Here is a 25,664-nt window from a genome sequence, read left to right on the forward strand (position 1 = left end):
CAAGATATTCCAGGGGCTAGAGTTGTCTACGGGCGGAATCGACATGGTAGACATCAAACTCAAGACACAGCATCCCTGTTCCAAAAGATGCAAATCCTATACAACAGGGATGGCGAACCTTTTTCAATCAATGGGTCAAAAATTATATTTTTATCACGAAACAGAAGAGTGTAGGTCACAGATATCAATGTTTGTATTTATAAGAAACTTGCTGCTGCATCTTATCTTGCAAATCTTATAAGCTTCAGTCGATGTTTTAGGATTTTTTCGTGCAGCACTTCTATCAGGGGCTACTAGACTCCTTATGGCACTCGATTTCATGAAATTTGCACACAAAAACATGGATATGAATTACCCCAAAACAGTTGGGATGATGCGGCAATTTTTTTAAGCAGTCAAAGACTTGAGGGAATTCCACTGTGAAAAAATTATATTTTTCGATCGACTTTCAACCACATTAAGGAACTTCTTCCACACTGCCATATTGTTATTTCAGTTTTCTAGGTCTTTAAAATTTGAGTCTAAAAGATTTTTTCTCTCAACGGCATTGTAGGCGAGAAACAAGTAAATGCAAAGTAGCATCTAGTTCTCGTATACTGATAAAAAACAAAACAGTTTGCAGTGCCTTTTCGTTCATGCACTTCCGAAAGGGTGCGCTGTAACAACACGTTGCGACAAAATGAACAGACTATTGTATTGTTACTTATCGATCTTTAGATCGGTAAGTATGTTGATAGGTATTTGTCTGTCTGTCTGTTAGATGCACGCGATATCTCACGAAGGCGTGGTTGAATCTGCTCCAAATTTTGCATGTGCATTCATCATATCTCGGACCAGAAGCCTATTGATTTTGGATGAATTATGTCATATAATTAGCGAGTTATTAATTAGTGATGGGACGCGCTGTGTCACTATAGAGCAGGGGTCACCAAACTTTTTTGACCGCGGGCCAGGTATGACTCAAATTGTGTTGAAACGGGCCGGATGAATATTTTTGTCAATGCAATACAATAAATTCACAAATGTTGAGAATATCGCAGAATATAGATCGAGAACATCCTAGGAAAAAAAATTAACAAGATTTATATATCTAGACAACTATCCTGAGTTTAGCTGTTATCAAAACGTTGCTGTCATGAATTAGAAATGTTACAAAATCCGCGGCAAAAAATGTACGCATCACGTCTGCTAAGTACCGTTACGCCGTGTTGAAATACCGCTCATAAAAACGACTGCCTGCTGTAGCTTGGAATTCTATGAAATTTTGACATAATTTAGATAAAATAAACAACTATTATCTGGTATTTGAATTTTTTCATTAGCGCATAAATTTCCCAACATTCGACGCTTTTAAAAATTACGCCCCAGTTATACGTAGTGCAAATTATTGATATTGTCTATGGACACCAATAAAATTTATATGGACGTGTGTATTTCTTGTCTAACTTGATACTTACCAATTTTTATGAAGTTCGTACAATCAGAACATCGTTAATTATTACCCACAATGAACCACTGTCAAACTATCATGCACAACTCCCGCGTTTATTTGCGACGATCTTTCGGCGGTGTCAATGACCGTTGCCAGAATAAAATCCTGAAATTATCTCAATATACCATAGATGTGACGCACATCGAAAGATTAGTGATTGATATGTGTTATTTTTCCATATTTAGTACAGTTCTTATCAAAAAAGTAATACAATCATTATGGAAAAAATTGGCTGTCGGGCGGTACTAAAATTCCGATATCTCCGTTATTTCTTGACCGTTTATTCCAAACTTGGTATTGTTTTCTTTTTTCTATTTTTACTCAGATCTTTCCACTGGAGCAGTTTTTATTTAAATCGGATGAACTTCAATTTTTTTGTAACATACCTACATGAATATCCGCATTAAAGCAGTACAAAAGTTAGTGTGGCTTTTGAAATTGGAGAAGTACGCGAGGGATTACAGTACTGTTAGCACAAAATGCACATTCGACGTTTATTTTAGCACGAAAAACAAACAGTTTCGTAGAAAGCAAGCGCCACGAGTGTACAAGTGTATCGCAGAAAACGTTACGTACTGGTAGCATTCAAAGTCGCAAAAACGAAGTTTTGTTTACAACCACGACTGAAAATCTGTCAGGGTGACAAAAGTGTCTGAGCGGATGCCGAAAGGCCTATTATTACGTCACTTTTCTGCATCTTGCCGATTGGTCAATGTTACGAAATAAACAAGGACGACGATGCTCGTGAAAATCTTCCTTGGAAAAAAATTTAGCCATTTTTGCGTGTTATTGCGAACCGGATAAAATGACGCCGCGGGCCGGATAAAATGACGTCGCGGGCCGGATCCGGCCCGCGGGCCGTAGTTTGGTGACCCCTGCTATAGAGTGATGAACGGAACCGCAGTTTCGATCGATAAGTCTTCGGTCTCCGACCGATACTCTCGTTTTGTCATTAACGATATCACAGCCACAGCTGCATAACAGAATACAGGGAAACACGTACGTCCAAGATTAGGAGTTTTGAAAATTACCATACAGACCCAGAAATAAAAAATTTGAATTTGAGCATTCGCGGGCCTGGCTGCTTAAATGACGGCACATTATAAGTTTACTTATTGGTAAATTTAACTAGAGCCGGTTATATCAATTTTCATCATTTATATGTTAGTAGTATGTTTATATTTCATTCGTGCCTTGGTGGGTCACCGAAAAAACCCAGTGGGTCACTTTGTGACCCGCAGGTCAGTGGTTCGCCATCCCTGCTATACAACAAAGAAAACGATAAGCCTCATGCCACAACTCAATTTTATCGCAATCCCAACAAATTCCTTGAGCTATTTTTGGCTAAAACAGCAAAATTTGGTTTTAGTTTGGTAGTGACAGCATCAGGCGGGCCAGATTGAATTACCCAACAAGCCAGAATTGGCCCGCGGGCCTTAATTTGCCCATGTCTGATCTAGATCCAAGCGAATGGGAGGACACAACCTTGAGTTCTCTATACAAAAAATTAAAGCAAAAGTTCTATGAATATCAAAATTCTAAAACCACAGATTGGCAAAAAAATAAATCTACTAAACAACTGGCAAAAACCATCCCCAAATCCGGAACGTCAAACCGCCTATCAAAGAAAAAAGAGATATCTACCTTTTTTGGCATAGAAAATAGAGATACGGATTAACATGTGACAACGAAAACTTAAAGTTAGATTGCAAGCTCTGTAACAGACCCCCGATACTATTACTACTAGGGCTGGGCAAAATATTCGAATAGCGAATCAAATATTCAAATGACATTTTACTATTCAAATATCCGTTAGCATGTCACCTGCCGCTTCGACCGGACACGGAACTCGATTGTGTTAAATCAATTGTGAATTGCACAAGAATTCACCCACAGCACTCATACATACAAAACCGACAAATTTGAAAAGTTGTTGTCTTTGCGTTATGGTGTTATTTACTTTCTTTTGCAAAATACGTACTGACTGTTCCATAACTTTAGAAACCAGATCAGATATTTACAATAACATTTCTCAGATTTTGATTTAAACTCTGGTGACCGTTTATTATCTATTTCTTGCATGACCCAAACATTGATTGAAGTTTGCCAAATTGAAAAAAGACGATTTTGGGACGTCAGAAAATTCTATTTATATAAATAGCATCAATTTGAGAAGGACCAGTCAACGTGTTTCCCAAAGCAGGTATCAGTTACTTGTATGAAAAACACTTTTCAAGTTGCAGCCAGATAAGAAATGACAGGCCATACTCCGTTTAATCCAATGTACAGTACTTTCCATTAGCTCTTTAAGTGATCCCTTCTATTCTTGGCCAAGTGATGTTACGAATATGCGAATATTTTACTCTGCCATACATGGACGGCAGAATGTTAAAATTGTAAACATGGGAAGGTAAAATCAATTGCGAATTTTGTTATAACTCCGCACACTAGCTCGTTAACAAATTGTTGCGCCTGTTATCGTCGGAAATGATTACATTTTTTGTATTTTGAAGCATTTTAGCAGTAATAATTAGGGAATGACATCATCAAAATCGTCAAGTGAGGGGTTGAAATTGCAAATTGCGTAAATAAAATTGTGAATTACTCTGCAACAATTTTAGCTATATAACCGTCGAGGTATTTTTGTTGAAAAAAAAGTTAAAACTTAGGGAATCAGTTATAATGAGAGTCTTTATTATCACGTAAAAATGCATTTCTTTCCAGTTTATTTAATCACTTTCTCAAATCAACATTCAGGATTCATGCATCCGCAAACTTGCAAGTAGGGCTGTCCAAAATCGAATAATTTTTTGATTCGAATCGAATCGAATATTTTCGCCGAATCGAACCGAATAATCGAATATTATTGCGCAATAGTAAATCTGTCTCTATTATTCAATAAACGCCTGCCCTTCGATGTTGTGGTAACGTATGTGCAGTTACATCAAAAGAGATCACACGCTTGTATGAACTGGTCAAAAAAATTGGAGAACTCCAAAATTTGGGTCTCGAAAACTGTTGAGTGTTAAGAGTAAAAATTGCACTATTCAAAAATTGCAATCTCAATTTTGATGGATTCAGTTTTAGTAGGACATATAAAGCCTGTAGATGCTATTTTAATCCTATTCACTAGTCTTTATGTTTTTTTGTGTAATTTTCAGCAAAATAATAACAACCATCAATATAGATAAAACTGTTGCTCAAGTTCAAAATTGCTTTTAAAATTCCAAGCTAGTTTGATGACAATATTATTTGAGGACTATAATATTGTTAGTGTACAACAGCCATCAAAATGCAAGAGTGCAATTGTTTGTCTTGGTATATAGATGGATAATACAGTAATGCCATCATGAGAAATTACAAATTCCATTTAAAGAAGGTATTGCCATCATAAGGATCCCAAAACACCTGTTTCAGCTTTGAGTTGCCTGTACCATGTTCCTATAATAACTAACTCAACAGCTTCAAATCGATTCTATTTATAGAACTATCGTTTTCTAAATTGTCTCCTTTTTCTCCTTGTTCTCTCTCAAAAACGTCACGATCGACTATACCTTGTTATGATGACCACGCATGAAATGGCTAATCACGTGCCACCGGGCGGGCATTAGTAATGACATGTTTATCACAAAATGAAGGCGAGAGAAATATCGGGAAACCAATTAAGCAAGCCGGGAGCGAGAGTGGTCTGAGCTCGGAGCGCCGCCGCTTGCCCGATGAAAAACATCCCGTAAAGGTGGTTTCCGCTTTATGTACCGGTACCTAATTTTAGCGATTCGAAAATTAGCCGAAAAACGATTCGAATAATTTGCGATTCGATTCGATTTCGAATATTTGGTTCGCTTGGACAGCCCTACTTGCAAGGTTTATCTTTATTAATAAATATCTGCATCCCGGTGTCGATAATAATATTAGTGGGACGGTTAATTTACAAACTGAGGTAAGTAAGATCAAAGCCAAAGCAAAAGATAAAAATCAGAATATAATTAATTTCGGTTTCGAAATAAGTCCTTATTAATGTCTTCAACATCTGTTGCCGATGTGAACACACGGTTATACCAGAAATATAAAACTTCGATGTTCGCCGACCCGCAAGTATTACAATCTCCAAAAAAGAGAAAGCACAGGATTAGAGATTACCAACTTTAGGGTGTTGCAGTCGAAGCGATCGCGGTGACAAAAACACATAAGACTTTATGATGAATTTGACCAGTAAAAAAAACGCTTTGTTGCCGAAAAAATCGCTTTCCATGTTTCTTTCAATTATTGAGATATTATCGACCTTCGACGTTCTGGACCCCGGTTGTGTATAAAAAAAATATTCGAACTATTCGATTCGAAAAAAGATTACATTTTGACCACCCCTAACTACTACCCATATATTTTTATCAAGCGCCATAAAACTTAGGATTCATTATGATGTTAGGTATTCCTGCGAGCGATAACTGGCCGAAATTTGAATGTATCCCGAGTGGATGTTATAGACCAGTGATTACCAAAGTGGGCTTTATTATCGCCCCCCCAGTGGACGAAAACAATACAAAGGGGGGCGAAAAAGTCGAAGGGGGCGATTTCGCGAAACCTGTTTTTCTTTGCGCATTGTGCACTTGATTACTGTACTCTGCATGCTTTCGTAGGTTTGGATCACGTGGGCGATGTCACAAGCGAAAGAATAGTAAGGTACGGTAGTTTGCGTATCCGCACGCAGGAAACACGCAGAAGAGTTGATGCTGAGTGCAGGGGTTCAATAGCGCAGTAAATATTCAAAAAAATTGCAATGCAATAAGAAAAGAAAATCCATTTTCTATTCGAGGGTATCTTAAAGAAAATCGTTATCAAAATTTCACAAACCATGCGAAAATATTCACTTCGATGTTTGGAAGTACCGTACATATTTGTGCGAACAATTATTTTCGAAAATGAACATTACAAAGAACAAGCAAAGAACTAGTGATGCTATCAAGCGTGATGCAGAAACAAGACAGTGACACATTGAATGTCATTGTAATAATTTTTTAATAAGACAACTGAGTTGAGTTCACGAATTGTCACAGTTTTCGCACGATGTTCCGTTTTTAACTTTCAAAAAATATATGCGATCCGCAAAAGAACAGCAACCCTAAATTTTGTCCCGCGAGCGACGTAAATTTGCCGACCCCTAGGCCATCCGAGTCCGCGAATACAAAACAAATGGCTGATTAATTCTATGGACTGGTGATCGAACTGGAGGCTGTAGGGATGAATGAGATGTACGAAAATCATTATTATAAGTTTTGGAAAATTAATTTTTTTTTATCATTTTAATGTGAAATGGGGTGAATTTAGGGAGTTAAATGCAAAAGTACACGACGGTTTTTGAGGAGGTAGAATACTGGATTCTTCCATTCCCGACCTCTGATATGGTGTAAGAGGGTGTATGATTCGTCTTCTTATTTGGACTGTAATATATTCGTTTCAGACTTTCGATTTTTTTGCAGTGCCGGGGGGCTATGAAGTTATATAAACTACTATAGGGGGGCGATGGTACTAAAAGTTTGGGAACCACTGTTATAGACAACACGTACAACGGTCCTATCATTGTAGCCGTGCCTAAGATGTTCTATAATCATATATACCATATATAATCGCCTATAGGTCGCAACTTTATTTCTCATAATTTTTTTTTTTAAAATGTAGGTGCGACCAATCCGATCGACATAAGGGGTGAATGCACTCGTGCACGCACATAAGCAATGTTTGTAAAATATTTGGTCTCATGTAGTGTCGTACCTAACAACCTTCTGATGAGCGAAGAGCAACAATATTCAACTATACGAACTGTCATCCAAGAGTAAGACGCACCCGCACACCTGAAATTGAGCGGCTTTTTCTGTTATCTCATCACGACGATCCAAATATGAGAGAGATCGCTGACGTTAGTAAGCGTTTTATTGTCGGCAGCGCTGCCATTTCGGGTGATTTTATGTATATTTTGCAAGCACTATGATGTGATTGTGATGTTGTTGTGACCTAATTTTTTGAGGTCTGTTAGGGGTTAGAATTGACATGTGAAATTTTTTACTCTACACCCACTAGAAGTATGCAAGGTACAAAACTACATGAGACCAGGGATGGCCAATTCGAATAAAGTATTCGAGTGTATTCGAATATCTCGTCATTCGAATATCGAAATTAGCGTTTATAAGAATATCGAATATTCGTGTGACGTCACACATTTTCGACGCCGCTTTCAAGACGTTTCCGTTGAATGAAAACATTATCGAAAGAAACTTGTGCGCGATTGCTTTATCAGCGGACGTATTATTTAGGCCGTAAATGCCTTTACGTTTGTGATATTTTCTCTAAAACGCAAATTTTCCAAACGATGACAAATATTTTATTTTTGTACTCTCTCGGAATTGTGAACCCGGTGAATACGTTCATCAACGGCGAGTTTCTAAGGAAAATGCAAATTTTTTGTTTGAAAAACTTATAAAACTGAAAAAAAAACGTAAACAAAATATGTTTCATTGAAGCCCGCGACAGTTCAAAAAACGCTTTTTTAGGCAGTGAAAATCGCAAAATTTCCACATTATGTTTGGTCCGCGTTCAGAAACATATCGTCACTAATTGAGGGCGGGATTTGCCTGATTATCCATTACTTTAATTATATTGCCGTCGAAAATCGTTGTGTGAACATTATACAAGGTTTGAAACTCGACTTTTACCAGGTTGTGAAAATGTACCGTATATAATATGATTAATCTAAAGAATATTCAATCAATTTTTATTGTGCTGAAATAAATTTTACTCTGAGATTTTACGACAGATTTATGGATTTTTCAAACGTTTTTATTGTAAAAATAATCAGAGTGGCGGCATTTCGATTGAGCGGAGTCAGTGTTACACATCTCAAATTTGCTGAATTCGCAAAATACGGATCAAATTCAAAACAATATATAATCGGGCAGTTTACTACCACACATTTTTATTTTTATGTCCGCGGATTGCCATGGTATATTAGAGTGGTGGGGTTTTTAGTTTGTTGACGCAACCGCAGATTAAATTGAAAACAATTAAATGAATAAAGCAAGACATTTTAAATGTGCCCGTATCGGTCAGGAATCAATCACTTTGCACAACAGAAAAATATATATTCGTTGTAAAAGTCGGCTCTTTTAATGTAATCGCGGCGATATGTATTTTTAATTTCCTGCGAAACTTTATATGTATATTCATTGTATGAAATGAAGTTGTACTCTACACTTTACCGAATTTGATATCAGTTATTGAGATTTTTCTCACGGCGATAACGAGTTGGTGAGATGGCAAAAATATGTATTAAAATTAAATACATCAGGCAGTTTAACTCGTATTTTTAGGCCCCAGATCGCTGTCGACCGAATAGTAATGTTTTAATTTGGACGTAAAAAGAAGCAACTGCAAGTTACGCTGGACTCATAAAATTAATATATAAAGATATTTTAGAATCTCGTATATTTTACGTGACGGGATGATCATTATGCGCTGGAAGGACGAAACGAGCGTGGAATCGCGGTGGCTGTTACAGGCGGCAATGGGAGTTTCCGATTTTAAAAATCCTGGCTGCGCGCCTGGTAGTGGTGGTCATCTATCCTCCAACTCAGGGCTACTCAACTGGCGGACCGCGGTCCGAATCCGGACCTTTCGGATATTCGATTCGGACTGCGTATAATTCTTTATTTTGGATCATTAGCCCCACTTTTGAAATTTCTTTTTATAAAATCACTGTTATAGATTTAAAAATATATATGAAAAGGACAATAACGCCATACCAAACAATCTTCACAATCTTATCATTAGTCGGCCGAGGAATTAAGGATGCCGAAATATAATTTCTGGGAAGTCCGGACCCAAATATGTTTAAAGTTTTGTATGCGGACCTTGGGTAAAAATAGTTGAGTAGCCCTGCTCTAACTTATTGCTAATATCAGACATAGCGATATGCTACACATAATAACAATATGGTTCACACAAATTAATATACAAATATACTGGTAGGTAGTAGAATATTCTAGACTTAAATATTAGAATTTGTAAAGGCTTTGAATTTGAAAAGAAAATATACACAATTATCTGAATACACGTAGTATTTTTGTCAATAGACTTGACTATTCGAAAAAGTTCAATTTTGCCCTATTAAAAAACATTATCAACATGGACGAAAAGCCTATGTATTTTGACATGCCTGGAAATGCAACAGTGGATAAAGTAGGAAGTAAAACTGTGTCAGTGAAAACCACATGGCACGAATAGCAACATTTTACTGTTGTGCTTGCTTGCCAAGCTAATGAAAAAAAATTCGTCCACTGGTTATCTTCAAGCGAAAGAACATGCCAAAGGAGACTTTTCCACCAGATGTTGTTGTTGAAGTTCACCAAAAAGGATGGATGGATGAAGCTCTAACAAAAGTTTGGTTAGATGAAGTGTTCATGAGAAGACCAGGTGGTTTGCTGAAACCCAAAACTTTATTGGTCTGGGATACGTTCAGTGGGCGGAGTAGGGAACCAGACAAGCAGTAATTCCAGGTGGGTGCACCTCTGTTTTGCAACCTTTGACGTATCAATTGATAAACCTTTTAAGACTTACCTGGATGGTATCTGGAAAAAAGAAGTTCATGAAAAGAGAGGCGATGAAGAGGCCTGGGCTAAGCTGGCCCAGGCCTGGGAGAGCATTTCTGATGACATCATTATGAAATCATTTAAGAAATGTGGTATGTCCAATGCAAGGGATGGCACAGAAGATAACATTTTGTATGAAGATTTGATGGCTCCCAGTACAGCACCTGCTGATCTCATTAATCCTCAAGATGGAGCTCGAGATGAAACTACCGGTAATGATGATGAAATGAATGACTATTATGATTATGGAGTTGATGACTTTGTAGGTGATGAGCAAATGAGGCAGCTCTTTGAGGGTGACGATGAAAGTCAGGAATTTGAAGGATTTGAATCTGATTGAAACTTTATTTTAATTTTCACCAGCTAATGTGCATATTGAGACTAGTCTATAATAAATTTTTGAAATGTACCCACAAGTAATTTGACATTTGAGCTGAACTTTCCGGTGGATATTTTACAATGTTTTAATTGACGTTTCAAGTTAAATATAAAGTTTTCAAATGAATTTTCTTAACAAATTTATGTGTGTATATGTTTTTGTCATTTCTCAAACAGGGTATTATCTGCGCTTGCATACATGCCCTTATTATCACTCATAGGTGTCATTAACATATTTTGATTATATTAAGCCATACATAAAAAATAGAAAGTTATCTATGGAAAAAAGCTAGGGAAAGGGCTCCTTTTAAATCCCTAGATTTTCAGTGCGACTTATGTGCGAGTCAACTCTAAATTCAACTTTTTTAACACAAAACAAATAGTGCGACCTATACGGGGCGGCCTATATGCGTGTATACAAGGTATTTTAAAATCTAAATTCATAAACTGGATAGGGAAGATAGATACGTAAATGATTTATACATAAAAGCAATACAACACGAGGTTATAAAGAGCTTTACTCGCCACATTATGATGAGATTATGTAAAACTAGACCATAAATCTAAGTTTACACCCCCACTCACTCGCCACCCATAAATGATAGCATACTTTTTAAGTAATACCATCAAACGTCCGGCAGAAATGATGAACGGAAGCTTCAGGAATGGCGGCTATCATAGCAGTCCCCCAGATATGAGTATGAATGTTGCACAATATGCTTACGAAGCGAAATACCGTAGTGACTCAGATATGACGTATCAATATGATACTGCTCTGAGACAGATGATGCATAAATAAAAAAAATAAAAAAGAAATAAAAAAAAACATGAAAAAAAATGTTTACGCATGAGGCAACGGTACTTGCCCGGTGAAAAGCGTCACTCAATAGCGGCTGAACAAATACTTAAGCCTGATGTATTTTATTTCACCGATTCGCAAATTGGCCGCAAAACTCTTCGAATAATTTTTTATCCGATTTCGAATATTTGGTTCGCTTGGACAGCCCTAATTATGAGTATGACCCCACTATATCCATATAATTATGTAAATAAATTAAAAATTATAATATGTCAGAATATTGTGTTCAATAGTTTCACAAGCTTATGATATGATATGCAGTTCTAAAATGTTTTTTTTTATAATAGTAAAACATACCTCGTGGTTGCACAAGTGCTTGTTCAAGAATCTTTAGCCTAGAAAGAATACAATGCAATGGAACTTTAAAATAGAAATGTATTCAATAATTCAAAGATTGTTCATCGATATTTCAGAATGGGTTACAGTTCTATTTTAGGAAATTGCGAGAGTGATTTGAATTGACACCCTCTCCTTATATCATCTGACAACATTTGTCTCATCATTCTTCCAAGCCAAGTAATATATTTATCTAAGCAATTTACCTCTTCATCTTTATTCTACTTCGCATATCCGCCTCCCTCCTCTTCTTCCTTTCTTTAACCTGAAAAAGTTTGATATATTGATTTTATAAACATTCAAAAATACAGACGTTTTTGCGATTCTGGGTGCAGATTATTTATTTTTTCCATTGCCTTGAAAATGAGAAAACGGTTACACAACATCCCGCTGTCTAAAATACATGAAAATGAGGTTGTGAGTCAAGTTTCAAACAAAATTGAAAAGCCACAATATTACCATTTTCGAAATTTGCAACATAATCTAATAAAAATTTATTATTTATCAGTTTATCCAGTCAAAATTTGGTTATCTTGAAGTTCAGAAATTAGGAGCTAATCCTGGAATCGAATTTTTTTTTTGTTTAACCTGGCCGTGACAGCCATAGTCAGATAGTCTAGGACAGTGTTCCCTCTAAAGTGTGCGCGCGCACACAGCTTTCAGAGGCTGCGCACACGCATAGATTTACTGCACACAGACGTATTTCGATGTAATGTAACAATGTGCTCGGTTGGCAGGTTGAAAAAAGTTTGTTGTTGGCCCACTTATTACCCGGTTAGAACGCCAAAATTTCTTTATTGGTTTTGCACAAATATTAGTTATTTCCAAAAAAGTGCGCACACACCAAAATTTCTGCGCACACATACTACAAAAAATTAGAGGGAACATTGGTCTGGGAGTCCTTTTACTGAATGACACAGAGCCGGAATTCATATAAACTGGATGAAAACTTCTAATTTTAAATGTAAATATTAAAGATTCAGAAAATTAAGAACATTCGGAACACATAAGGACTCCCGAGCCAAACATTTTCTTATACAATCAAAAAATATATAATGAAAACGAATAGCTGAATAGTGTATTGTTTTCAAAGGATTCCTGGAATCCTTGCCGCCGTAGAGCAGTAGGGTGGTTTACATAACTGCTGGTCGGTTATGGCTTTCTCCACCATCACAGCACCAAGTCCATGCTTCCGAAAACAAATACCTAACTAATCCCATACCCGACTTTGGAATGGTAATCGGACGAGAGGTCATGGTTCGCCATATGTTAATATGGTTAAGCCATCTTATCGGCTTTTCTTCACCACCGAGATAAATAATATGTAAAAATGCTGTACATACCTCAACAATTTTTGCTCCTTTTACCATTTTGAAATTCGTATAATATTGTAGACTAATATAGCAGTATGATGTATGATATTCTAGACAATAAAAGTTCATACGAAATTAACAATCCAAGAACTTTTACAGAACTTATCAACTACACAAATTGAAACTAGCAGTGGTGAAAAAACTTTTGAAAACAGAACCCAAGGATATTGGCACCATAGATTTATACAATTATACGTCATACTAAATATCAGAAATATAAATAAAATTGACTGTCTCGGATGGGACATAGCCATTTTAGTAGGGACATAGCGGACATAGACATTTTATAACTACCCGTACACGTGATAAGTATATGAACCAGCCTACTTGAAAGTCACTTTCAGAATAGACATGAACGGACTCGGGTCAAAGGTCACGATATAACATTATAAAATCAAAATGAACTTTTCCCGGACCTTTGACCCCCGAAATAATTTTCCTATACTTTACCATTGCAACATTTTCGGGGCTTATTTTAAGAATGGTATCGCGAGGTGGCGCCTGTAAAAATGAGGTATGTGTTTTGAGCCATCATTATGATTCATCGCATACAACAATCTGTTTTTTAAAAGTACCGGTAAAGAATTTTAGACCAGTCTATCACGGCTATTTCTACACTATTTTTTATTACTGCAATTAAATTAAAACTCCTAAAAAGACAGAGTGATTTTCGAATAATCTGATTTATATTTAAATTTCCGAAACACAACTGAAAACTAACGAATAGAGTACAAAAACGCATGGGTTCGCAGGTTCGAATCCCATGCAGGGATGGTTATGTGCGAGAGGATTGCTGGACTCCTCGCCGTCGTTGGGTGGTTCACGTAACCGCTGGTCGGTTACGGCTTCCTCCACCACCAAGTCCATGCTTCCGAAAACAAACAATATAACTAATCCCATACCCGACTTGGAATGGTAACCGGACGAGAGGCCGTGGTTCGCCATATGGATGAGCCGTCTTATCGGCTTTCCTCTCCCCCGGGATAAATATGTAAATACTACTGTAAAGACTACCACGCCTGAAAATCTTTTTGCGTGAGAAAAGTGTCTGAGCGGATGCGAAAAAGGTGCATTGTTACGTCACTTTTTCATCTTGCTGATTGGCCACTGTTACAAGGAAGTCGGTGCCCAAGGAAAGGCCAATCAATTTTATGACTTTGACACTGATCTCGGGACTAAGCAAGCGGTGGAGATACTTTTTCACTGTTGACAGCAATGGACCTTTATCCGAGCAACGACTTCGTTGTTTACTTCGTGACCTTAGCCAATCAGCAAGATGCAAAAAGTGACGTATTTTCGCATCCACTCAGACACGTTTCTCGCTCAGACCAATTTTCAGGCGTAATCGTGAACATTACCTAATTTTCGCGTTTTTGAATTAAAATACATAAATATATACTACTGTACTAAATATATATACTACGATTCTATTCGTTAGTTTTGAGTTGTGTTTCGGATATTCGAACATATATATTAAATAATTCAATCATCACTTTGTCTTCTTAGGAGTGTCAGTTTGATTGCAGTTTTCAAAAAAGAATGTAGCTAAATTGCTTTACCGGTACTTATAAAAAACAGATTGTTGAATGCTATTAATCAGAATGATGGTTTGAAACAAATACCCCATTTTACAGGCGCCAACTCGCGAATCCACTTTAAAAATAAGCACAGAACATTTTGCAATGGACCTTTCCACGAGCATTGACTTCCTTGTTTACTTCGTGACATTGGCCAATCAGCGAGATGCAAAAAGTGACGTAACAATGCTCCCTTTTCGCATCCGCTCAGACACATTTCTCACTCAGACAGATTTTCAAGCGTGGTCGTAAACATTACCTCGTTTTCGCGTTTTTGAACTCTATTCGTAAGTTTTTTGTTGTGTTTCGCAAACTTAAATATAAATCAGATATTTCAATGATCACTCTGTCTTCCTAGAAGTTTTACTTTCTTTGCAGTAAAAAAAATTAGTGTGGAAATAGCTGTGATAAACTAGGCTAAAACTCTTTACCGATACTTTTAAAAAACAGATTGTTGTACGGCGTAGGCAATGAATCATGATGATGGTTTGAAACACATACCCCATTTTACAGGCTCCAACTCGCAAAAGCATACTTAAAATAGCCCCGAACATTTTGCAATGGTAAAGTATAGGGAAAATTTTTCGGGGGTCAAAGGTAGGGGAAAGGTCCATGGTAAAACCCAAAGTGACTATAAATTCACTTTGGTGAAACCGAAATGCAAGTATTTATTACCCCATCCATTCACACCAACGCAGTTCGTTGCGGTAAATTTCTACGCAGACGCAATGCGTTGAACTTGTTCACACTGCGTTACGTCGACGCATGTCAAAAGGTCATATAATCCGGGTGCAGCGGTACCGGTATTTTGGATCAGGAACTTGATAGGCATTGTGTGAAAAGCAGTAAGTAGGTAAGACAGCTGTTGTTTTGATATAAATTTGAGGCTTTTTGGCGAGTGTATAATGCAGTTGTATATCAATACACTGGTTATTATTTTCAAAACAATAAAAACTGTACAATGATTTATACAGATTGAAGAGTTATCGGTATGAATTTAGAATATCTCATAGTTGAGGTTAGAGAAAGGAAGTGTCTTTACGCTGTAAAAGAAGCAGCTTACAGGGATACAATTGCAAAAGGAAAGGCGTGGGAAGAAGCGGTAAGAAAATGAGTATGAGCCCAGAATAGTAATCAGTTACTATATTGCATCTAAAACCAATTAGGAAGAAATAAAAGTAAATGCGAGATGCAAAAATAACAAAATAAACTTCAAAGATGGAGGTCGACAAAAGATAGGTATAGGAGAGAGAAAAGGAGGGAAACAAAAGCTACGAAGAGTGGGGCAGCAGCAGGGGGATACAGAGCGTGGAAGTTCCTGGACGAGCACGTCGACCTTCGAACGTAAGTATTATTTACTTTCGTGACAAACGCAATAATATTGCTAATCCCTACCCCACAACATCAACGGGCGCAAACGACTACTCTATCTCTTGGCACCCCACAGTATGACCATGCAACTTACTCTTTTCCGGAGAACGTCTTCAAATATTGACGAAGACGTCACTCTCGTGGTGCTTCAAGATGGAGATAATGTCCAAATGAGTGATGAAGCTGACAACTTACCTCATGCGAACACCAGTTGGACTACATCAGCATTTGATGAAGATACAATTACAAAACCAACTGATATTGACGAAACTATCATGAGTCTTGTCAACAAAGGTATTTAATTCTAACACCCTAAAACCTTTCTATGAGACATATTTGTGTCACACAACGGATTCCCAATCTAATAATCATACCTTTATTTACATACAGAATGTGATGATGCTGAAAAATTTGCGTTGAGCCTGGTAGATACTCTACGCAGGCTACCAGCACAACGTTTGCAACTTACAAAGATTAAAATTCACGAGCTTCTGTACAATATTGAATTTGGGGAAATATAATTTACAGGAACACATTGTTTTCAATTAATAATTATACGGTAAGTATGTGAACGAAAATGGCGGATACCGAACTTAGTATGTCTACCAGGTTAGGGTTAGGCAAAAATTTCAGCTACAAAATTTACAAATACTAAGTAAGTCACTTGGCTAGTCCCCGAATTTGTAGTAGAATTAAAATAAGGGCAATTGGAATAAAATTATGGCCTAAACCTAACCTGGTACACATACTACGTTCAGGTGTCCGTCATCTTGGTTCACATACTTCGGGAGTATCAAATATACTAGCATATAAGACTTGTGATAGGCTACCTCTCCAGTTCAGTAATCGTCTACAAATTTGCTAAAAGATCAGCAAAGGCGCCATTGCTAGGGCACAGCATCTTTTCCCGCAAGGTAGTTGGCAAAGGTGTCGCGAACCGATTGTGCGCTCTGAGTTGCACGGCCACCATTCCCAGTGTATGTCATGCAGCAGTTGTCATCGTCAACTGGTGCAGCCCCAGCAACATCTCTCCTCAAAAAATTGTGTAGGCAGCAAGATGCGAAATGTGCTCTCTACCATTCTTCTCGCACGCGATCCTGAACCCTAACCTTGTAAACATACAATGTTCAGGTTGTGGGCCATCTTAGTACGAATACTTCAGGAGCGCCTTTTTGTTAAAAACAATTATTTCATAACTACATGGTTTAGTTTTGCATACCTAGTAACATTGAATCTCCTTACAATGTCGGAAATTCAATTTTAGTAGAATAAATGGTAGTTTATTTCACTAATACAAGCCAAGATCCATCGACAGCATCTAGCCACTTTCTATTGCGCTCTTCAAACTACATTTGCGTTGCCGCGCGCATTTCGTTTTCCTAGTTTAAGCTTAGGGACTTGGGAAATATTTTATTAATTGGATTGGAATATTTGACCTCGTCTCCGAACAAGGCCATGTAAAACCATCCACTGGTATCTAAAGATGTGTAACGTGTTTTCTTTTGAAAGAACCGCAACCTTTCAGTGCTGCATTGACTTTGGCAAAATTAATTATCCTTGTGGAGATAGAAGGTATGCGTATGCGAAACCGAGATGTGCACCTGTTATGCCAACATAGTTGAGTCAAACGTATTGAATTCTAGTACATCACACACATTTTCCTGCGTGCTTCGGTTGTACGTAGTATTTTCCTGCGTGCTTCGGTTGTACGTAGTAACGCGTACATTTTTGCGCACATGCATCAAATTCCACTTGATTATTAAGCTATAGGTTTTTGACGAGCTTTTGTGTATGATTTCATTCCATAGAATTTGTATGCTGTTCTAAAGAATACTAGTTTCAGCTTTTTCATTCATTCAAATCGCGTGTTGAAAGTAAGTTTTGTAATATTGCGTGTTGGTTTCCAACATCCTTAAATCGGTGATGCCAGTAAATCTTTAATACAAAAAGATCAGTAACACCTGCAATAAAAACAGCAGTATCCACTCAAATGACAGCTGGGATCACTCTTAGTATCTGCTCCATCGCGCGCCTCTTACAGTCTTACCAGTTTACATGAGTGCCAATTGGTATCTAAGCTCAGCCAGAGACAAAAAGTTTCGGACTGCAGTTGGCGTGACGAAATGTTTTTAAATATATATAGGCCTACTACAATAAGATTATTTGATTGCATACTACTGGAAGTTCCGACTTATATGTCTTTTCCCATTGCACTATTCCTTTACTGATATTCGATAATATGACGCTCATCTGGCATAGTTCTAAAAGTGTGTAGATGGGTATAATCTTTTCCACGCTGTTCAGATGGGAATGCGCGAATTTATATGAGAATTGCTAATATTATCCCATCTTGGCATTTCTGCCTCTCGCAATTGCTGCGTATACTTATCGGGGAAGTTCTGTGGCGTGGTTATCAAATGAAAAAAAAATGGGTGTATTTTTTCTACTTCTCTACTACCATCAAACCTTGACATTTTGTGAAAACCTTTTTCCATGCAACCTTTTTTTAAAACGTCCCTAACAACCACAATTAATTCTGTTATTAAACTTCCGAAACAAACACATAAAATCATCAACAGATGCATATCACCCAGTAGATATTGCTGAATTGATCTTTATTTTACCATTTTTCATGTAATTTATTTTGGTAAACCTGTTATCTATCGTAAATACAGCACATTTGACAATGTTGTAGTGTGACTTTTTTGGCCTCACATTTTTGATATTTGTAGTTAGAGCTCTTGGGGCTCTGTCAAACAGAGTTACATACAAAATATTGGTTGTAAATTGCAAAACATGATCATGTTGTTGGAATAACTTGGCATTTGACCACCTGTATATCATTGTTGAGAATATTAATAAAATCATAAAATTTAAGAATCCGTTTTCGTGAAATTTTTGTTGTAGCTGAATTCCAGGGACAGCATGACAACAGGCAAGAGAAGCACGGTCGCCTCTTCTAGTTTATGACGGGGTTTCTTAAAAGGGAACCCCGTCCTCCTTGGAGGCCGCTGATCGGTTATCTGGGAGCACGAACAAACAGATGGAAATGCGAATATATAATAACATTGTATTTTTATAGAAGAGAAGAATGTAGTTTGAAAAGGATTGGCATGGAACATAAGAATCAACTACATTCTTTCCCAGGGATATACTATAAAATGTAGCAATTTTCACATTCTTGTTCTCGTGATATCATTATCTTTCACTGCGTCGTCGTGATCATCCTGCTGCATAACAGTTCTCGCTAACAAATAATTGACTGTTCTCCACCGGGTGTATATCCACTTGAACCACTGGCGACTGCATTAGCTGGCTTGTATAGTTATTTGCAACAAAAACAGGTATTTTGAAATAGTACTCTGTATTTTACGCGTATGTTTCGACAGTATTTCCATATACTGTATGTATGTCGGGACCCAAAGCTGGGCTCAACAAATACCTAAAAGTTATTGATTTTATTTCCTAGTAAATTTGGTGCTTGCGTAGTTTGTGCACCAAGATTGCGCACAACCTGAACATAGTATTGTAACAGGTTATGGTTCAGGATGTGCGTCATTATGATGCACAAATTTGACGAAAAACACTAATACAAATATCGAGCCGTAAACAAAAATTGCTCAAGGCTGCAAACTCTACACCCATGTAGAAATGATTGGCAATGACCCCAAGATGAATAATCACAAATAAAAAAAACTTTATGTCTGAAATCAAACTTGGGCCAAAAAGGTCCCCTTATCTGCCGGACTAGTTAGACCAATGACATTAAACAACATGATAGGCAACTCTGACGTCACTCCATAAGACTACAGGCAAAACATTGTATTTCATGATACGCTCCAATGCACATATTTCTCGTCGCCTTTCGCGTCCGTTTTCCGCTCGCTTTTGCTACTCGGCGTCTTTTTTACGTGTAGTACCTGCCTTTTTGCGCCTGTAACGAAACAAAATAATCTCTATATCTAAAAAGTTTTGCTTACTTGGAAAGCTGGAATAACAGGCAAGCTGTAAAGAGCAATTCTGGACATCATAGACGTTTTTTTTTATCAGAGAAGATTACAAACGCGATAGCGGAAAGATTTGTGTGGAACATTTTGCAGATAATGACAAAGTTCAAAGTTAGTAATTTTAATGTTTGCGCTTAATCATTGAAATTTCATTTAAAGAGGGTGTCATACAAAACTGTGCTGCGATACAATTCCATAACACAAAGTTTGCACCTATCGAACTTGCTTTTGTAGGTGAATTTATTAGACATATTACATATTCAGTTAATCGTAGGTAACATTGCTGGTACATAATGCATCATAGAGGTTTGTTTAAATTTAGGAATTTAGCTCATAGCCCACTAATTAATATTATCTTCTATGCAGGAGGTTGCAGGGCTGAATTCAACTTGCAGCCTTACCGATCACCTGACGATGCTCATTTAGTTTGGCTCGAGCAAGTCTCCTTGAAATGCTTGTGTGGATGGAAACTACCTATATTTTTTGCCTTCCTCCGATTTTAGACAAATTTATTCTGAGGGATTTCGCATATAATTCTCACTGATTGTTGGCTGTTTATAATTCCTATTGATTGTGAATTCTGATTATAACAATGAGTTGAAAATTTTTTTACCTAATTTACTGGCACCTTTTTCTTGTCAATACTCCAAGCTGAGGTAATAAACATGACAATACATTTATGTCATCTGGAAGCAAAATATGCACACTAATTAATAGTTTGGCACATTGAGATAATACATCATGACAGAAAATACAAGTTAAAGATATGTATGACCATCACATGGTAATTAAAATTAAAAAAAATTAATAGGGGCTGTGGAGTATGGAAAGTTCAAGACAAAGAAAAAGACAAATGTTCATAGCTCATGAACTCTCAATTTTGCCTCCATTGCTTTGTGAAGGCCAATATATTTCGAGTGGCTGAATTGGTTTACCTTTATGATAGCAACGATTTTGTATTTAATATAGCGAGATTATTTCAATTTAATTGAAGTGATATAATCTCCCAAAGCAATGCTTGAATCGTCTAGAATAGATCAGTGGTGTCAAACTCATGGGTTTTCGAGAGCCGCATTGCATTTTGAAAATTGTAAAAAGAGCCGCAAACAGTTTTTGATAATGTATACTTAAAAGATATTTTTAAGATAGTTTAAGTTTGTGACATATATTGTGATGCAACTAAACAGTTGGATTAAGTTTTATTATTTTCTTCAATTTCAAATGCAATTACATATTAATATTTGCATTCCACTATTATTGCAACATTTGCAAGTTACAGTATTTATTATAAAAAATCGTAAAATTCTATGTACAACCATCAAAATCATTTTTGAACAAGCTTTGAATAAGGAAAGAATGATACATACACCAAAAATAACTTAATCTAAATATATGAACCTAAAATTAACAAAAATACTACAGTATAAACTCAATGTTTTAATAATTACATTTGTCCTGGCGTTTGGCATCTTTTTTGTGTCACCAGCATACTAAGGCCAGTCTGAAATGATTTTATAGTACCAACTCTAACTAACGAGGCCACATGATCATGGGTTTATCTGGATCTTTACGAATGTTTAATTAATTCCAGTAATGCAAAAAAGTTACTTTTATCATTTCATGTATAGATCAGCAAAAAAACAAATGACAGATTTTTTCGACAAGACATTTCGCACTACATTGCGTGGCATAGGATTGCTTGAATTATTATTGATATTGATTTTTAGTAACTAAGTCGTTGTATAATTATATTAATATACAAACACATGGAAATTTTCTGTTCGAAGTTGGTCTTCGAATTTGTCATATTGACTGCTGAGCTTATTGTGTTTTTTGATTGTATTGATGGAAATATGACAAATTAAACAATGTGCTTCAGAATTTTGTGAAGAGCAGAAATGTTACAACTCCCATTTTCTTCGAAAATGCCACCTTCTTCATGTACTTTGCGTTTAATTTAATTACTCAAGTGTTTTATTCAAGTATTCTTTTGCTAGCTTGATGTGTATTCTTAATTGGGTCAAAATGTGGACAAAAAAATCAATATTCCAAAACTACTTTCAGTAAATTGTTTTCTGTGTGAATAATCAATTTCACTTTAAAAGGTTTGAAAAATCTATTACATTTAGATAAAAAAAAAAACTTCCAAAATACTATTACAATTATTGTTAATCGAGGGCCGCACTGGAAGTTCTCTGGGGCCGCGAGTTTGAGATCCCTGGTCTAGATTGAAGTTGTTCAAAAAATATATGATAGTATTTTATCATGAATGATGATTATACCCCTTCCGGAATTTCTTCTATAGTACTACCAAAAGTTGATGAACCAAATATAACACAGGTGCAGTGAGGTACCCGTAATCCTCATTTCCAAAGCTGTTTTAAGTATGTCTGGCGTGTTTTGTGCCTTTTTACAAATAAGACCGCTTAAGCAATCTTACGCTTTGGAATTTTTAGTTATTTTCCTCAAGCCCTGCAGGATGTGGGGGCCATACACAACTCTACCGGAGGGTCAAATGTCTTTGCATGCCTCCATAGGTTGTTTTTCTATTGCAAATTTCTATTTTCAATTGCATTATATTTCTTGGAATCACACTGTCACTGATATGTCGCCAGACTTCTGATATCTCCCCGTCTGCTATAGTTGTCCTGTGAATAAATAATAGGAAATTGAGATTAGACGAATAGTTGAAAGTTTTGCTTTATGTCGGCTTAATTTCTTGATTGATATACTTACTATTTCTGCTATTGCCTCTTGTGCTGCAAGAGTCTCGCAATGCTTAGACAGGTTTGTCCACAACTTTCACATCTGAAGAAAGAGAGGAGATTTATTAATTTTCGTTAAGAATAAATAAAGCAGTCTATATGATTCAGAATGGAAAAGCTAATAAATCCAATATCTCATGTTTTATTTAAAAAATATTTTACTGAATTTGGTATATAAACCAACTAATAAAAGGGTTTAGTCAGAAAATTACAAGCATTCGTGGCTCCAAATACTTGAGAAATCAGACTATACAATATAGACCGGTATGAGTGAAATGTTAGGTAAACTTGTTAACACTTTGATTCAATACGCAAATAAAAGTGAATGCGTAATAGTATGTTACAATGAGCAGCAATCAACAATGAGTATATATCCTCACTGATTAAAAAAATCTAACTGGAGGTGCATGAACTATTTGAAACCATGACGGGTAAGTAAATATGTAATTTCGGCAAATGGGCAACTACGTACCGTACTGAATTAATAACTTCGTAGTATTTGACAAAGGCTGGCTTTCCCACATGTACTTAACAGTGCGATGCCCGGGTGTGATATACAACAATAGTATTCACCTTACCTTTTACCGATTTCTTTTTACCCCAACTTTCAAAAATATCATTAAAATCGACAACAACTGTCAAAGCAGGCACGAACACCATTCGTGCTACGCCTTGAAAGCAGCACACATCCGCTCGTTTTCGTCTCGTCAAGTATGTGCATTGGAGCGTGCTATCGAATACGATCTTCGGACAAAAATGCCGGAGTTGCGCATCATGTTGTTTAATGTCATTGGTTAGACGGAAATACAAAATGAGGTTTAGGTAGGGGGTTTTTCTGCATAAACATGCCTTATTGTTATGAGGTTATTACTAAGTTGTAAAAATATTTAGCCCATTTTACATTATTTATAAAGCAGATCAAGGTCAAACTGAATATTATTTGGGTGTGAAGAAAAATTTTAGCCTGTTTCCTTATAGAAAAAAACATCAACTACAAATATCAAAAATGTGAGGCCAAAAAAGTCACACTACAACATTGTCAAATGTGCTGTATTTACGATAGATAACAGGTTTACCAAACTAAGAAGCCGCTGGATTTCGGAATAGCGGCCTCTATCATATCTTAATTATTGCTGTTATTAAGATCTCACAGGTTATAGTTAAATATAGTATACTGTATATGACTCTAAACTCAATATGAATCCACCAACACCACCACCCAGAGAAAAAACACCTTGCAAGACCAAAAAGGTAATAACAACAAAATGTAACAAAAAAGAAGAACAGCAACAATCCGGGATAGCAGGAGCTCCGCTCAACGTGTCAACAACATCTGACATATCTCAACATAGCGAGTGGAATCCTTCCTCTAATAACAAGGAATATAATACAAGGCATCACCTTGCAACTTCCTGCCATGGTAGGCCAGTGCCTCCAGGAAAACTATGACTTTTCAGATAACTCTGATATACTAACCCCTATAACACCAAATATCCAAGAAGTACTCAGTGATTTGAGCCAGTCCATGCGAGAAATAAGATCAGAATTAGCTGAAATAGAAGAAAGCCAATCATTTCATACCAAGATGTATGATGACCTCGCAAATAAGAACAAAATCTTGGGAAAACAAGTATCCGATAACAAAAGAACTATCGATAATCTTCTTGAGCGAATATATGATCTGGAAGACGATCTATACTATGTCTCGGAGAAGCTTGAAGATCAAGAAAGACGCGGGCGTCTAGAGAATCTCGAGTTTCATGGAGTCCCCATCACTGAAAATGAGAATACGGATGAAATAGTCTGTAACATAGCAAAGATGATTGGCGTTAACATCCATGCCACCGATATCTCTGTTTCACACAGAATGCCAACAGGAGCCCAACATACTAGAACTCCTGCCATAATTGCAAAATTCGTCCACCGCAAAAACAAAATGAAGATCTTTGAAAAAAGAAAGTCCCTGCGATCAATAAAATCAAGCGCAGTGTTTAAACATCCTTCAAAAATATTTATTGCAGAAAATCTAACGGCTCTGAATAAAGATCTGTACTTCAGAGCTAGAGCTGCAAAAAATAACTGCGGATACAAATTTATATGGACCTCAAATGGAAAGGTATTCGTGAAAAAGAACAGCGATGTCAAAAACTCACTAAATATTAGATGTGATGAAGATCTGTCAAAAATCAAATAACTGTTATGTGAGTGCCATTTTCTACTTATTCTATGTTGACTAATACTGATATAACATGTCATTTATGTAGCAAACTATTATTATCTGATCAAACTAAAACAAACTGTGAAATATGTGCCAAACTATTCCACTCTGAATGTGCTCTCGCCTCCGCATCCCCTCGCGCACCACGATCTCAGCCTTATTTTTGTTATTCGTGTTTGAATGGAATCTCTCCCCCTCGATCTAACCCTAAGGTTCATAGTGCACTTGACCAGAATTCCAAATTTCTAAGGGAAATAAGTAGATGTGAATGCGCAAATATACAAGTATCCGATTTGAATTCTACCAGTAGGTCCATGCCAAGAAATTGTTTTATTGCTTTTCACCTAAATATTAGATCTCTCCAAAAAAATCATGATGAGCTTGTCAATCTATTATCTGAATTAGTTATACCCCCACATCTCATTGCCATTTCAGAAACGAGGCTTGGTGCGACTCCCACCTCAAATATTTCCATTTATAATTATGAATTCATTCACAAACCTTCCAAAACAATTGCTGGGGGGATTGGCCTATATATTACTCGAGACCTTGGTTTTTGTGAGATTCATGAATACGATCTAGAACATCCAGACTGTGAAGATTTATGGATCAACTTAAAACTAAATTCCAACATCTCTTTCATAATTGG

The 25,664-nt window shown here is 36.7% G+C and overlaps 2 protein-coding genes and 2 long non-coding RNA genes across 5 annotated transcripts in view; 2 read left to right on the forward strand and 2 right to left on the reverse strand.

Moving 5' to 3' along the window:
• Positions 1–13,123, reverse strand: part of LOC120334625 (uncharacterized) — a 39,253-nt gene extending 26,130 nt beyond the window's left edge. For both annotated transcript variants that reach the window (XM_078109585.1, XM_078109584.1), the window contains exons 1-3: positions 13,048–13,123; positions 11,911–11,969; positions 11,666–11,703 (exon numbers count right to left, since the gene is read on the reverse strand). In XM_078109585.1, the coding sequence (XP_077965711.1) occupies positions 11,666–11,703; positions 11,911–11,969; positions 13,048–13,074 (124 nt within the window). In that variant the 5' untranslated portion in view covers positions 13,075–13,123. The remainder of the gene's footprint in view (positions 1–11,665; positions 11,704–11,910; positions 11,970–13,047) is intronic.
• A 6,657-nt stretch (positions 13,124–19,780) lies between these two features.
• Positions 19,781–20,649, forward strand: LOC144432447 (uncharacterized). Its single transcript, XR_013480685.1, has 2 exons — positions 19,781–20,143; positions 20,399–20,649. It is a non-coding gene; the product is annotated as an uncharacterized LOC144432447 (long non-coding RNA).
• Positions 20,650–21,417: 768 nt separating this feature from the next.
• LOC144432448 (uncharacterized) lies at positions 21,418–23,543 on the reverse strand. Its single transcript, XR_013480686.1, has 3 exons — positions 23,376–23,543; positions 22,769–22,840; positions 21,418–22,680 (listed from the first exon to the last, which is right to left on the reverse strand). It is a non-coding gene; the product is annotated as an uncharacterized LOC144432448 (long non-coding RNA).
• Positions 23,544–24,382: 839 nt separating this feature from the next.
• On the forward strand, positions 24,383–24,991 carry LOC120341981 (uncharacterized). Its single transcript, XM_039410605.2, has one exon. It carries the CDS (start codon positions 24,383–24,385, stop codon positions 24,989–24,991), a length of 609 nt encoding a protein of 202 aa, XP_039266539.2.
• Positions 24,992–25,664: the final 673 nt, after the last annotated feature.

This window comes from Styela clava, chromosome 15 (assembly GCF_964204865.1).
Source record: "Styela clava chromosome 15, kaStyClav1.hap1.2, whole genome shotgun sequence".
Lineage (NCBI taxonomy): Eukaryota > Metazoa > Chordata > Ascidiacea > Stolidobranchia > Styelidae > Styela > Styela clava.